The 14,996-nt window shown below is 37.1% G+C and overlaps 1 protein-coding gene across 1 annotated transcript in view; it reads right to left on the reverse strand.

Moving 5' to 3' along the window:
• LOC140156922 (uncharacterized) overlaps positions 1-14,996 on the reverse strand; it is an 82,705-nt gene that overhangs the window by 26,415 nt on the left and 41,294 nt on the right. The window contains 3 exon segments of the mRNA XM_072179963.1: positions 3,645-3,896; positions 10,778-10,888; positions 11,877-12,123. Coding sequence (XP_072036064.1) covers positions 3,645-3,896; positions 10,778-10,888; positions 11,877-12,123 — 610 coding nt within the window.

Raw genomic sequence — 14,996 nt, forward strand, 5'->3', positions numbered from 1 at the left:
GGTATATAGATTTCAATTGGAATAGCCTATTTCTCATTCATTGATAACATATGTTACTTGTCAATCATTTTTTTAATGAATTATTCAACGGAAATACGCCAAATTCCACACATGGGTGATAATTCTGTGATTTTCTACGAATGCAGATTCTCCGGGTCAATACCCATGTGGTGTTACTTTTTTTTACTTTACGCAAAAGCTTGGTGCCTTTGTTTTTGATATTCGCCAAAAGCTTATACTGTATCGTAACAGCATAAAATTCTAGGCACCTTATATGATTAATACAATTGTACCAAATTATCATCTATAATCCATTTGGCTTCAAGAGAGTGATGTCAATTGTAGAAGTTACTTTGTGCGTGTACAGATGTACATAAGCGTGTGTAAAAACACTAGTTCTTTAATACTATGCGCACTGCATGACTCCCAAAAATTGAAACTCAGAAAACGGGACACATCCAGCCACAATTTTTATATCCGATCGACACACTCTTCAAAATGTGCAGTTATTCCCCTTGCGGGATTCAGAAATGCATGGAAACTGCATTTTATAATCTCTTTAGCGGTCATCAAGTGTTTATTTGGTTTCCATGTTCGATTTTGCGTGTATTGCATTCAAGAATCCACCACAGAGATAAACTACACAAATCAATGCTGCCAACACATAAGGTTCGTTATAAACAAGCAGGCTACCAATGAGACGATCGTCAATGGAAACCATGTGGAAATCCTGTTTTTCGCAGGAGCACCATTTTTTTCTTTTTCCCCAAAAAAATAACCTCTCAAGGAAGCCAAATGGAGTATATCACATGCATTTCACTAACATGTAAGATGCATCGTAAGTCCTAAACATAAGTCCAAACCCACTGTCAAACCCACTGAGCTATGATGTGTGCAGACTTCAGATACATCGCAAATGTTAGTGAAAGCCACTCCAGAATCAATAGATGAGTAACATAAAATATATAGCGACTGCTTATACATGTATACCAGTAATAGTAATAGCATTACGCATTGAAAGATGGATTGTTCCATTACCTTCACCAGGAATAATCTATCTTAAAATGAAATGATATATTTAGAATGATATATTTTTACTATCACTCTCGTATAAGCAGTATGTATTGTATTATATGCTAATCAATTTCCAATGTAGAGCACAATGAATTTTTTTTTTTTTGACGCATTTCCCGCACAAAATTCCTGAAAACAAGGAAATTTACTGCTAGTTCATCCCATGCATTGGTGTTTCTATTGCAGTGAAACTGGTTAAAATTATGGTTGTATCACAAGGTTTGCTGTGCACAAATCAACGCTTTCTTTCCTGGGAACTAATAATAGAACCCAATCAACAAAACTGCCTGAGTGAGACAAACGGAGCAAATCCTCAACACCACACAGGCTGTCTAAATTTGAATTTGTTGGCAAGTCTTCCTTATGCTTCTGATGCTACTCAATTGATATCATCTTGGAATCAGTATATACCTTCATCTGTTTTTGACATTTACTGTTTGACTCAAAGATGTTAGCCCAAAAATAACCTTCACAAGTTAGGACTGAAGTATACTCAGATTCACAGACACAAATTTTTGAATTTTCACACAGATATTTGTCAGTCTTATTGTAAGAAACTTTGGGACGAAAAAGATGTTAGCCAAAAGATATTGAATTGTCATCCATAATTGTTTATTTTGTAGGTATATATGGATGTATATACCTTTTTGTGTTTATATAAATATGTCATGTAAGGTAAAGTAAAGTACGGTAAAGGAGACGATCATGTATAAACAGTGATCGGAGTGCCCATCTCTCTTTCATTGGCGATTGGGCCAGACTCCTCCATGTAATGTTGCTCTAGGGGGATTGCTACACCTCCTCCACAGCGAGTCTGTTACCTTCCCAGCATTTAAGAATGCCGGTACCCATTTATACACCTGGGTGAATAGGAGTAATCGAGATAAAGTGCCTTTCTCAAAGGCACAACACGATGGCGTCGCCGGGGCTCGAACCCACAACCTTTCGAAGCCCGTTCCGCTCGGTCACTGTGCTCCCAAGAAGTTTTTGCACCTGTGAAGGTAATAAATGCTTGATTGATTGAAATTTGTGTCTGTGAATTTGAGGCATTACTGCTGCCTACTGAATCAAGCCAATTCAGAAAATCACGGCAGAGAACCAAATATTATTGCATCGGCCTTAGAACCATAACCACAGGTGTTGCATGACACTCATGTTCATACTGACACAGAGCTGCCAGCCTGCTAAAATAAGTTTCAGGATTTCTTTTTAAAAAGAATCAGTATTTTCACTCTTTCTTTCATGTACAAATGTATAAATAGTATTCTGTGGTATTTTCAGTATTCTGTTTTCACACATTCTTTGATAAAATCATTATGTAAGTACAAAACACTGATACATAAGTGCTATAGTACTTTTACTCTTGGCAAGTAAGTAACTTTGCCTGGCCAATGCTTATTTCATTGGGCGCAGCTTTAAATAGCAATCACTTGCGTACAACATGCCGATGTCACCGATTCACTGATAATGAAAGTACTATACTGGGCAGCTCTGCTTATGTTTAACAATACTCTGAAGAACAGTTTGATGGGATCTACTGCTGGCAAGTCTCCTGAAGTCGGCTTTTTGCCCACCATAACAACCCTTGTGATACTTTTGAAACAATTACAAAAAAAAACAGTATCAGGCATGAGAATGAATGTTGACGGAAAAAACCTGTAAATGGCGTAAAAATTAGAAAGAGCATAAACTTGGGCAACAGCACTCCAAAATTGGCAGAAAATTTAAACAGATGTGTGAATTTTGACAGGGAAAAAAGAAAACTCTGAATTCAAGTTTAAGCCTGACCGAGTTTTGGAATTAAATCTACAAATTAAATCAAAATTAAATTTTGGAATTACATTCACTCATTTAAGCCTGACCATTCTCATGCCTGCAGTATCAGGCTTTGCCGTTTGAGGAGAGCTAGAGCGATTGCTCCCCATCACTCCCCTCAAATAAAGCTGAGGAGAGCATTTTATTGCTCGTCTACCTTTGGTGTAACAATAATAACCACATAATACAGTACAGTAAAAATGCTCTCTTAGTGCTCTCCTGTAGCAATCAAGTAGAGTGTTTAAAAGCTCCCCTGAAAATATCAAACGGCAAAGCCTTCAGTATATGGTCAGAAGATACTCTTTGGGCTTAATAATGTGGATTGATAAATAGGTTTAACTACTTATATACACTGTACTGTACCCAACATTGCATCTGGCTAGCACGTATCAAATAACACCATCATGCAACAGACATACAACAGTCATATATATATAGAGATGTTTTGAAACAAGATTTCGGCAAGGATTCAAAGAGAGAAGTGTTACAGAAGAAGAGACTAAAGAAAGATTGAAGTGAATAAATGGGCTTATCCAGTTGAAATCCATACACCCCTATGGAAGACATGACTTTAATCGTCCACACAGGGAGTGGGAATTTTAAATAGAGTTTACATGACTCCATTTAAAATCTACACCCCTTTGTGGGAGATTAAGGTCATGTCTTCCACAAGGGGTGTATGGACTTCAACTGGAATAACCCAGTATAAAATGATTATAGGCTTTGGATTGAATCAATCAAATCACACACAATACCTTGTGGGTGGTTATATTGCCCATGCTGCATATTCTGGCCATAACTGGGTGGTCCCCCATATGAGTAATGAGGGGCCATCTGATTAGGAGGAGGACCCTGGTACGAGCCACTACCTCCCCCGTACACATCCAACCCGTCACTGAAGCTGCTGTTGGGCTGCTGTTGCTGCGACGAGTTCCCACCACCATAGCTGGGAGGTGGGTCTCCACCTTGCACAGAGGAAGGTGACTGGTTCATGCGCTGGTTGTGACCTGCATTGCAAGTACCAGACAATAGCCATGTCTCAATCACTTAGTGCAAGAAGTTTCATCAACAACTCACTACCGGAGGGTTCTATTTGGTCAAATTATGAGAGGAGAGGATCCATCTCTCAAGAACGCTCAACAACAATCACCACATTCTCACCAAATGCCACATGTAGAATGTGCACGTAAGCTGTGAGAATCTAAACGAGTCCTCATAGATCTATGAGGACTACGTGTATGGGAATCAAAACATGTGCCGATTCATGCCAAATATGAACCCTCAAGTTTTTGACTCTTGTGGCATAAGCTTGTCAAAGAATATGTACTCCCACCAAGGATAATATCCATCGCTAGATATAATATTTGATAAAATCACATCCTTCAGATAATGTTTTTGCACAGGATGTCATGTGACAGTCACCTGATCTCCTTTTACTAAGCAGAGCATCATCCACTCAATCAGTATTTGACACTTTCACTTTCATATTGTCACAAGTACTGGACAAAACAGCCTTTTTTCCTGAATGTGCAAAATTTCCGTTTGCAAGTATTTTTGTGGATATTACAAACAGTGCACTCTCGTCACAAAGGGAACAAACATCGGTCCCGATTACTCTTCCCGGAGTAGGAGGACATATATAGTTTTTAAGTGCTTTTGCCACTTAAGGGTAAAAAAGACCAACCAGATTTAAAGGGTATTTTATTTTGTTTTGTGTTGAGTAATCATCTTCCAATAAGTCGGGACTTATTGTGAATGAACACATACTTATCAAGTGGTCAAACTAGGCATGGCACAAATCTAAAACCTGAAACAATAGCACACTATACACTACACTATTTTGCAGACAACTTTCGCACTGGCCGTCCATCATGTAAAAAGAACCAGGTCATGCCTACGTCACGCGATGCTACGCAGATTGATCGGAGGTGCTGGTGTGATGACGTGATTCAATTAGCCAATCAGAAAGATCTTTGCAAATGAGTGTACATGTAGCAATTACCCAGTGAATCAAGTTGGATTCTTTGTTTTCCCTTTAAATACTAAAGCTTACTAGTACAGGGTGTCCCAATGGATTGCAACACTAGCCATGTTCAGACAAGCACAAAACACCCAATGCAGAAATGAATTTCGTAGTCACCGAGTTGTGTCCACACACTCCAAGTTGTGTCCACACCCCCTAAATACAAGGCATTAGCCAGAGGTGTGTCCAGGTGTCATTGGACACCTTGTTTTCAATTTGGACACCCTAAAATTCTGATTTTTATAATGGAGTGAATAGGAAGAAGTGGACACCCTGATTTTGTAGAATAGGTATTTTTTACCATTTTGGACACCCTAAAGACACCCCTTGCCTAAATATCTTGTGGGTTTGAGGTGTCAAGAGTTGTGTCCACACGCCCTAAATATCTTGTGGGTTTGAGGTGTCAAACCTCGGGTGAAACCCCTGACTGAAACTTCAAAGTTTCTGGTCCTCTTGAGTGTTTGCATGCTGTCTGGACACAACTACTGATACTGAGATGTCTTTGAATAGGCTGAAGCATGTAGCGGTACTCATGTTTGAAATTCACTGTAGAAGTGATGTACGGCTACCATAGCAATATATGTGATGTGTCATGTCAAAAGGAGACACTTTTGGGCAGGATCGTAAATGGAGAAATAGCCAAAAATCTGCCCATGGGTGATTTTTTTCACAATTTGGGTTTGTTCTTGAATTTGTGATGTTATTAATGTTAAAAATATTGTCTGATAGTTTCAGACCCAAATATAACTAGCATCTTGTATTTTTGGAGACATTTTTCAAGGCAATTCCTACTCTCAACATTGTCAATAATATTTTTAAAGGCCGATATCTCAATTTCCAATTTTATAATACCATAACTTACAAACTCAATATCTTCGTTTAGGAATGTCCGATTACATTGGGAAAAACGGCATTGTGGAGCAAAATATCTCCATATTAAAGATATGTAAAAATCTCCAAATTGGTAACCTGCCCAAAAGTGTCTCCTTTTGACATGACACGTCACATATATAGAATTTTTGAATAGATCGCCCTGCAGTACAACATTCACGTGGTACCTATGCACTGAACCATAGATGTCAAAGAAATGCTAATCACTAGCACCTGTAAGATTAGTATCTTTGAAAAGAGCCGTATTGTATTAAATCTAGGATTGCAGGCATACAGAGGTGATGAGTGCAACCTGCTTGTAGTGCAGGACGATCTATTCAAAAATTGTATTCATCTATCGCTATGGTAGTTAATCCGATTATTACGCCACTTCTACAGTGAATAGTCTATAGCCTTGTACTATAATTAGTTTACAGAAAATCCTGTCAAATGTAGTATAGACCCATATTAATAATTATGTTTATTTTGTTTCTTTGCCACACATCAACATGCCTTCTATGGTTTATATTTTTAAAGCAATAAACTTCAGAAGAATGATAGCTAGAAATCTACAACAAACCAGCAATATGTACAAGCAATGTTATAATTCCTGTTTGGTCTCACAATATGAAGTGACAGTCATATCCTTCAAGACAGGCATCTTATTTGTTCAAAGAAATCCTGGTCCTACAAACAAATCCTGGATCTACAGGTCTAATGATCATTACATCGGACACTCAAATATTGGTTTATCCTTAGTGTAAAATGATCGCGGAATAAAGCTCATTATCCCTCATTGTAACCTTTGCTTACCAAGTTCCATGCTCTCTTACACGAAGGATAAGCCCAAATATAAGTCGAAACTTGGGTCTTAATTGTATTTAGGTAGAGGGTACCTCCAAAAGTCACAAAAAGTTTTGTTTGCTATCCTGATGATTGTGTTCAATTGTCTTTTCTGCTTTCGATAAGTGAGAGCATTCTTGATGCTTTTGAGATCACCCTATCAAAGCCAACTTTGATCAGTACAAGGCTGGCAAAGAAGTAATAATAATGGATTGGAAAACTTGATGTATCATGCTTGCTAAAGACCGCTGACATGCAGAAATAATTTTTCAGAAGCTGTGCACAAAAATAGCGAATCAAATACCCATTCCTGGTACTGATCAAGTGGTTTTGTTGTTACAATGCACAGCATTTACTTCAGGATTAAGAATAAATGCTTGCACTACTAATATTCTTGTTTACTATCATCTAAACACTCGACACATTTAACCAAAATAAAAATCATGCATGCTGAAAGTAGGGCGCTATCAAACTGAACATAAGCACATTTTATACAAATAATCTGTAATTGATATCAATGAAGCACAATAAATGAATTGTGCAATTAGCACCACGATAAATAGTACACATGGATCAAAATGAACAGAATCATCATTATTTCCTTTAGTATTATTTTTCACAAACAGATGGCCGGTAACATTTGGCACTTGCTGAAAGTGGTACCATATAGCGGGGACATTTTTGAGATTTTTTTATTTTCACGATTTTTGTGGTTAATTTTCAGAACACAAAATTTAAAAGCCCGCAAAATATTTTTGACCCATATGCTTCAATAGTAAACTGTGAATACAAGAAACAGCATGTAACTGGCACTATGAACAGTTAAAATCGTGAAAAATTTACACTGCAAAAATATCCCGGTACACAGTACAATGTATACTGGGAGAAATTTAGTTGGAAACAGTTTCTGTATGAAAACTTAACTTGTTGCTTATCAAAATGATGAATAAAACTTGGGAAAGTTTCAACTCATGCATAGCTAGCTATTTACGAAGACTCAAAGGGGAATAAAATATTATTTGCATCCAGACTTATATAGCACCAATTACAAGGTGAACTTCAAGAGATGATGACGGAGGTAGAAAAACTGTACAATACAATACAACACAAAGCATTCATGGACTATGTTAAGAATGAGCATGCTTGCACTAATATTATGTTGTCCAAGACTTTCTTTTATGCTTAACCCCCTGAGTACTACCTGCCGATCTAACTTTGCGTCTGATTGGTCAATTACATGATATCTTCACTTTAATCACCAATCAGAATGGAGCTTTGCAAATAATTCACCCCAATTTTTTTGTGTGGTGAAATTATTCTAACGATGTTGCTGATTGGGCCAATTGATAATGAAAACTTCTTTTTTGGCCAATCGGCAGGTAGTTCTCATGGGGTTAACAATTGTATCGTTTGAAGTGATCAATTAATTTGTACTTAAAATTACCAAAATGTTACTACGGATAATGTTAGTGTTACTGAAGCTACTGTTACTGAAGCAATGGTATTAAAAATCGGGAAATATTTATCAGGTAATCATGGTATCTCATTGAATCATTACACCTGTATCCACATACAATATTCAACTACCTTGCAATTATATTATAATCTGTACTAACCGAAATGACCTATTGCACCCAGCTACATCGGTTTTATCACCTCTACTGCATTCACATTTGAAATCAGCAGCTAATCTGAAGACCTAAATCTTGGGTCTACGTGATTACGCACATATTGCAATTGGCAAAATATTGTACTTGGATGCCGGCCCAATTGATGAGATCTTGTGATACATAATAAATATTCATTAAGTTGTGAGATGTTAAGATGAATGAACAATGTCCGACTAATACGAATAACAAGGCCACACATTCACAATTCATATTTCCCTCAAAAAAAGTATTATCAAAATATTGCAGCCTAATAAAACATTTTACTCTACTCTTCTTGCACAGAAGTGGGACCCTAATACCAGTGGTTTGATTTGCATCAACACCAATACACATAAGAAAGACCAGTCATAATATGCTCAATGTAACATGCCATGCTCTACTACAGCTCTACCATTATTAGCTAGATATTCAATCATCATTTCTCAGACTTTTCATCTTGACATTTTCAAGTCACTACATGGGCTATTCCAGTTGAAATCCATACACCCCCTATGGAAGATATGACCTTAATCTCCCACACAAGGGGTGTACATTTCAAATATAGTCACCCATTCAGGTAACCCTATTTGAAATTCACACTCCCTGTGTTGAAAATTAAGGTCATGTCTTCCATTGGGGTGTATGGATTTCAACTGAATACCCCATTGACTGTGGGAACAGTTTTCTCTTGTAAATGTTTGGAGTTACGGTTTAGATGAGGTGAAAAATGCATGATACGTCAAGACGACATAAAAGGTGCGATTCAACATTAACTTGAATACAATGGATGAAGTACTAAACACCCACAATAAATGGATTGCCCTTTTATTGCAAATAGATGTGCCTTACACACGCTTCCCTTCACATGCTTTCTTTTATGTTATGCTTGCACAATCTTGATTGCCGATTATGTTAAAAAAAATTCTATTTTTCAATAAATATGATTACAATTCTGGTTCTTCATACCACAATATATTTTGCATCTTATTTTTATGTTTCTTTAAAATGTCATTTCAAAAAGTTTTATATGTAGAGCGCGGAAGTCCCATAACATGAATTTTTGATGAGCTCAGCAACCCGTCTTGCTTGCATACGGTCAAGTAGAATCACCAGGATTAGACCGGTATCATAAAATCAAGCGGGAAAAGCATCTTCACATTCCAGTCCTAGTTATTGGTGTGTGGAAATGGGATAAATATGGTCCTTGCAAAATGTCGGACTATATAAATTAATGAAATGCAAAAATGAATGAAAATCAAAATATTCCATGGAACTTTTGCAATAAAAGGGCCATCCCATCCGATACATCAATGATACAAGAAAAACTGGACAAAATAAGAGATAAGCCTTCCAATTCATTGATGGTGTCAGTTCCTCACACATACAATCACAGAGAGACATTCAGGAGGGAAACTAAAGTCAATGTGTGTCTTCATCGATTACTCAATAATTATTACTTCAATTGAACAAAATAATACAAGTTCCAGGGGTGAGATATTCCCTCATTACATAATAACATTGCAAATTGCATTGCAGCTACTGCGCATCACAACTACCTGGTCACCCGATCGACCAATTCACTCGCCCACTCTACGGACAATTGATTCTGGCAGCTTTTAACAGGCAAAATGATTCAGGACACTTAGGGTCAGGACTTGCATGGCTAAACAAAAATTGCATCCGACACCGGGAATAAGATCAGACAACAGCCAGAGTGCTGGGCTGCATCACAAACAACATAGCACGCAACGCTTAAACATCCCAGGGTAGGAGCAAGCTTTAATTCACCAATCAATTCCAATCTCGACTGGCTTCTTTGGGTGCTCACTCGCTAAATGCAGTCAGTAATGGCTCATCAATCTCTTTCAGTGAATGAACACAAACAAGAAACACAATCCACATGTCCTGACAGACTGACCTTTGACATAACATGGCTGCATCACCGTGGCAACACCAATCACTGTCAATTCATACCACAATCTGATCAGCAGACCTTATCAGCTCGGGCAAAGCTCATGGCAATGCACAAATTTCATTCTGTTTATGCTCAAACTTCTTTAGTTCAATGAAAATTTAACTTTTTAGTTTGCCTGAATGTTGACATGATGTGATTTTACAATGATATTGGATCTAAGGAAGAAAAGTTATACTTTTCAACTTCATCCTGGAATTTATGCTATCGCTAGGATCCACAACATGTTCATCTATCAGGGCACAGTTCATTGACTCCCAATACATTTGTACATTCATTGAATGACCTTTGAAAATTTGGGTCAAAAGCTCATACTCTGCAACTTGAGGTCAACTTTTGCACTATGAGTATTTAATTGAGGTTATTGAACTATGCCATTGGGATGAGGCCATTGTGATCCATAGCCTATGGCACAATCTGTCAAAACTGAATGATAAAATTAACAAATCCATAACGACCCATGTACAAACAACACAGTCTACATGCTATGCTTAAAACCAATGTACTCAAACACTGGCAATGAATTCTTACCTCTGTTGTCCGGTTGTGAGCCAACTGGTGATTGGCTCAATTGATTATGAGAGCTGCTATCTGATTGGCTGGAAGGTGGTACCATGGGAGGTTGAGGGGTGACAGGTCCACCTGTGATTGGAGCAAATTTTGTCAAGTGGAAAATGTAATATCATTATTATCAATGTCCGTAACTATGAGCAAGCAGGCCAATGGAAAGAAAACACAGAGACAGGATAATATTGCAAATTAAATTCAATACACAAGTATTCCTGGTTTGTGCATGCATGTTGAAGACAAAGCACAAATCAACTTGGCAGCATGCTATGTTTATGTTTGGATTTAAGAGTTTGTTGTTCCATGCCTACTCCTCGGATGAGCTTCACAACACAACTGGTCTACTACATAGAATCATAACACCACACATCTTAATTTTGACAAATAACATTCAGCTCTTACAATACATGTAATATATTTTGAATTTCTTCAAAGTGTAATTAATCTTTGACGTTTTATAATGCATTATGGTGGGAATGAATGCAGTGGTATATTTTCTTTGTGTGGCATTGTGGTAATCAACCCTTGATTTGTACATGTTGATACCAAAGAATAAAGCAAGCAAGCAAACGAACAAACAAACAAAACAAAAACAAACAGCTTTCTTGAGCACCTGAGACGAGATCTGTTCCCCACTTGGCAATAATGGTTGAAAGGTCCAATTATTGCTGCCCTCTTATCTTTTTCCAAAACTCAAAATGCCCTCTTAATCTTTTTCCAAAGCTCATTCATACAAGATCACATAGCTACTTGCATTTCCTTACACATAATTATAAATTACACTCCTTTGTTAGCCTGTACACAGATTCACTTTAAAATATTAACTTGTTTTGGTTTTGCCAACTACTGAACTATGTATTGACCATTTTATATTTTGAACCAGGGTGGGAGTAAGGCCTTGCGGTATTTTGGTCCATCTGAAAGTTTCCAAGGATATCAAAATTTTGATATCGGAAAACAATATGGAGAAGATTCCATGTAAAAAAGCTTGTAAAATCAATCGTATAATATCTCTGTGACAACTGGTTCGAACGCAACACCTTTAGTGGGGGACATGACTTACCTGGCACACTTGACGGCGAGAGAGAAGACCTGGATAAATGACTAGCCGGGGAACCAACAGGTGACGGTGACGGTCGTAGGGCCGACACTGACGGGTGCATGTGAGGGGACTGGGACGAGGACGATGTTGAGTAGTTGTCGTTGTTTGCTTGGGATGAGGGCGCTGTATTGTTGGTTTGGTTACTACTTTGTAGATTCTGGTTATATTCATTCCCTGTTGTGAGATCATCTAGTGAGCCGGATAAATCCTGTAGACACAATAAAAAACAATAATAACATAATAAGAAAATATTAAAATAACAGGTTTGTGGATGTGTGACATACGTGACCTTCCTTGATTAAATTGCTCCAAGTATGTGATGTTCCTCCTACAAAATGCAAAAAGATTAGTCAGGACTAAAAAGTAATTACAGTAAAAAAATTTGAACATCAAAATTACAAGTCGAGTACAAAAGTATGACAAAAACACTCACACACACAAAACGATAGCAAGTTCGCAATTACATTTAGTTTGGGGGATATTTTTACTAGAATATGCTGCCAAACTGATTAAATTAAGTTTGAAGAAATAGACATTTACCTTACAATGCTTTTTTTCCTCTCTCTCAAATACCAATATAATATAAGTCAAATATCAACTGACAATATTCAATTAATACTTGTCTGTTCACATTACTGAACCATTTCATTCTTTTCATGTTGCAATTAAAATAAGTTATCATCCAATACAACTCGCATCCAATACAAAATATAACCAAACATACAAATTAAATAAATAAATGACCTTACTGTAGCATGTCATTTTTGTCAAAATAATATCAAGCAATCTCATTCATTTCAGCAATCAACAGACCCAACTTGTGCTTCATCAGTGCCCCTTTCACAGGCTAATGCCAAAATTGGTATGTTCCTGGCTTCAACAAAAACAGATTTCCTGATCCACACACTTCAAAAACAAGGCTCCTAACATTTTGTGTGATTCCTCTTCTCAACTTGGACACATAACATGCTGGATGCATCAAATGTCAATTTTGGTGTTAATTTCGCAAAAAACTACAATGGCCACATGTCAAGTGTTCTTGAAACTATGTTAATAGCCATGAACATTGTAAACATTAGTAACAACTTCTAGAAACACTTTGCATCCAAGCAGCTGCGATTTTAAGTATAGGAAGAGTGAGTCAGAGCGTAATAAAGCTCAGTGCCACCAGGAACTAACCAGCCTACATATTTTTTTGTCGGTAGCGTATAATTTGTTTCACCTGAATCTCACCATAAACACAACATTTTTATTCCACCCTGACTCCCGCCACGCAGACGTAATTGAAGGACAAGTGAACTCGTAATTTCCATCTCTCCTTTCCCTTATTAATTCACCGTATTCGCTGCCCTAGATTACGTGAACTTTTAGCGATTGTAAAAAAATGACAACAGATATAATGGCATCAGGATTTCAATGCTGACCTGCTTAATATAGTAACACATAGAGTCTAACAGTAGGTAGATAATGTATGGGAATCAGAATCCAAGTTGTTGGCTGTAATTTTACTAAATTTTTGCAAAAGAGTAATTGCCAACTGGTAACTTGCAGAGTCCAGAAGCTTGTGGAAAGCCAACTTTTTGGCTTTTTTCTACAGAAAACCATGTTTCATTTGTTTTACTAAGATATATCCACCACATATTAACATATCTTTGAGGGCCTTGGACGTTAAGAAAACAGGCAATGTAAACAAAAATAGGGGGCAGGTTGTCCTATGGTTCTGACCATACTTTTTTGATTGCGAGGGCTATTTTTGAACAAATTTTATGAAAAGTAACACTATATCTACATGAATGTACATTTTGTCTTTGACAGTTTGACTGATATTTTTCACATGTTATTTTGTGAAATTTTGGGGCGATTCGCCCTTAGGCCATGAATCTTAATTTATCAATTTGTCTCAAAGCCCTTCCTAAGTTAAAACCTAATGCGGAATGCGTATTTTGAGGGGTTTTTTTACTTGAATTTTTTTAATCTGCGGGACAAGCTTTTTAACAAGAGACCACCTTTTCATCTCTCATTAGGTTTCTCTGTGGTCAAGATGAATAATTTTTCTGAAATCTACGAGTTAGGCTATTTTGACGTCTGGCAATGTCAGACGTAAGATTTTTGTGTGGTGGATTTGGAGAAAAGAAATAGCGAAAAAAACTGAATAACTCGCAAACAGCGGGCGATTTTACTAATGCGTGTGGCGGTTTTAAGGCGAACTATTAAATCAAGATGGCCTTATTTACTGTGTATTGGATGCCCTGGTTTTGATACAACAAAAATGCTACCCTCTACAGTGCAAATTCAGCATTATTCATTGCACATGAGCATCTTGTTTTGTTAACAAATTTATTATTCATGACATGATACATATTTGATGTAGTGAGCCATTAAGTTTCTATTATGAGGAGCCTGCGTGTCCATGCGCCATCTGTTGATGGCGATAAGCCAACCCAACGATGCAAAGAAAATAAACAATAGCCAGGTACTACTTGCTGCATTTCCTGGTCCTTTCCAAATGCATGTAGGAAAATAATATCGCTTGCTTACAGGTTGAGGTAGACTGGAAATTTGTACCAAAAGAATTATAAGCCCAAAATTTGATCTTAAATAACGCCAAATTGTTGCCAATTATATGAACATACTAGCCTGTCACTTTTTGATCATTCAGGTGATCCTTCCTCTAAAAATGTCTAAAGATAAGCCATAATAGTGCATTTTGACACTTGTATGAACCACAAATGTACAATTGTAAACCACAACCTGACAGTTGAATCCGTCTAATTTTGACACAATGAATTTTTCATCTTTGACACAAGTATCAGTTTTGCAAGAGGTGTGTTCATTCGTTCACACATAAATTGCGGAATAGCATTTTAAATAAAAATATCTAAGTAATTCTGAAATTAGGTACACCTCTCCATGTTACTTGTTAGTACTTTAAAAACATGTTTGTGTGTTATATGTTCACGATGTTGTTCTGGTGCTGCATTTGACAGCTAACACTTTGTTATCAATAAGATGACCGACTCAATTTAATTCCTTTATAATTCAATAACTAAATAAGATTGCATAATCTTTGCATATCTTCAA

This window comes from Amphiura filiformis, chromosome 7 (assembly GCF_039555335.1).
Source record: "Amphiura filiformis chromosome 7, Afil_fr2py, whole genome shotgun sequence".
Classification (NCBI taxonomy): domain Eukaryota; kingdom Metazoa; phylum Echinodermata; class Ophiuroidea; order Amphilepidida; family Amphiuridae; genus Amphiura; species Amphiura filiformis.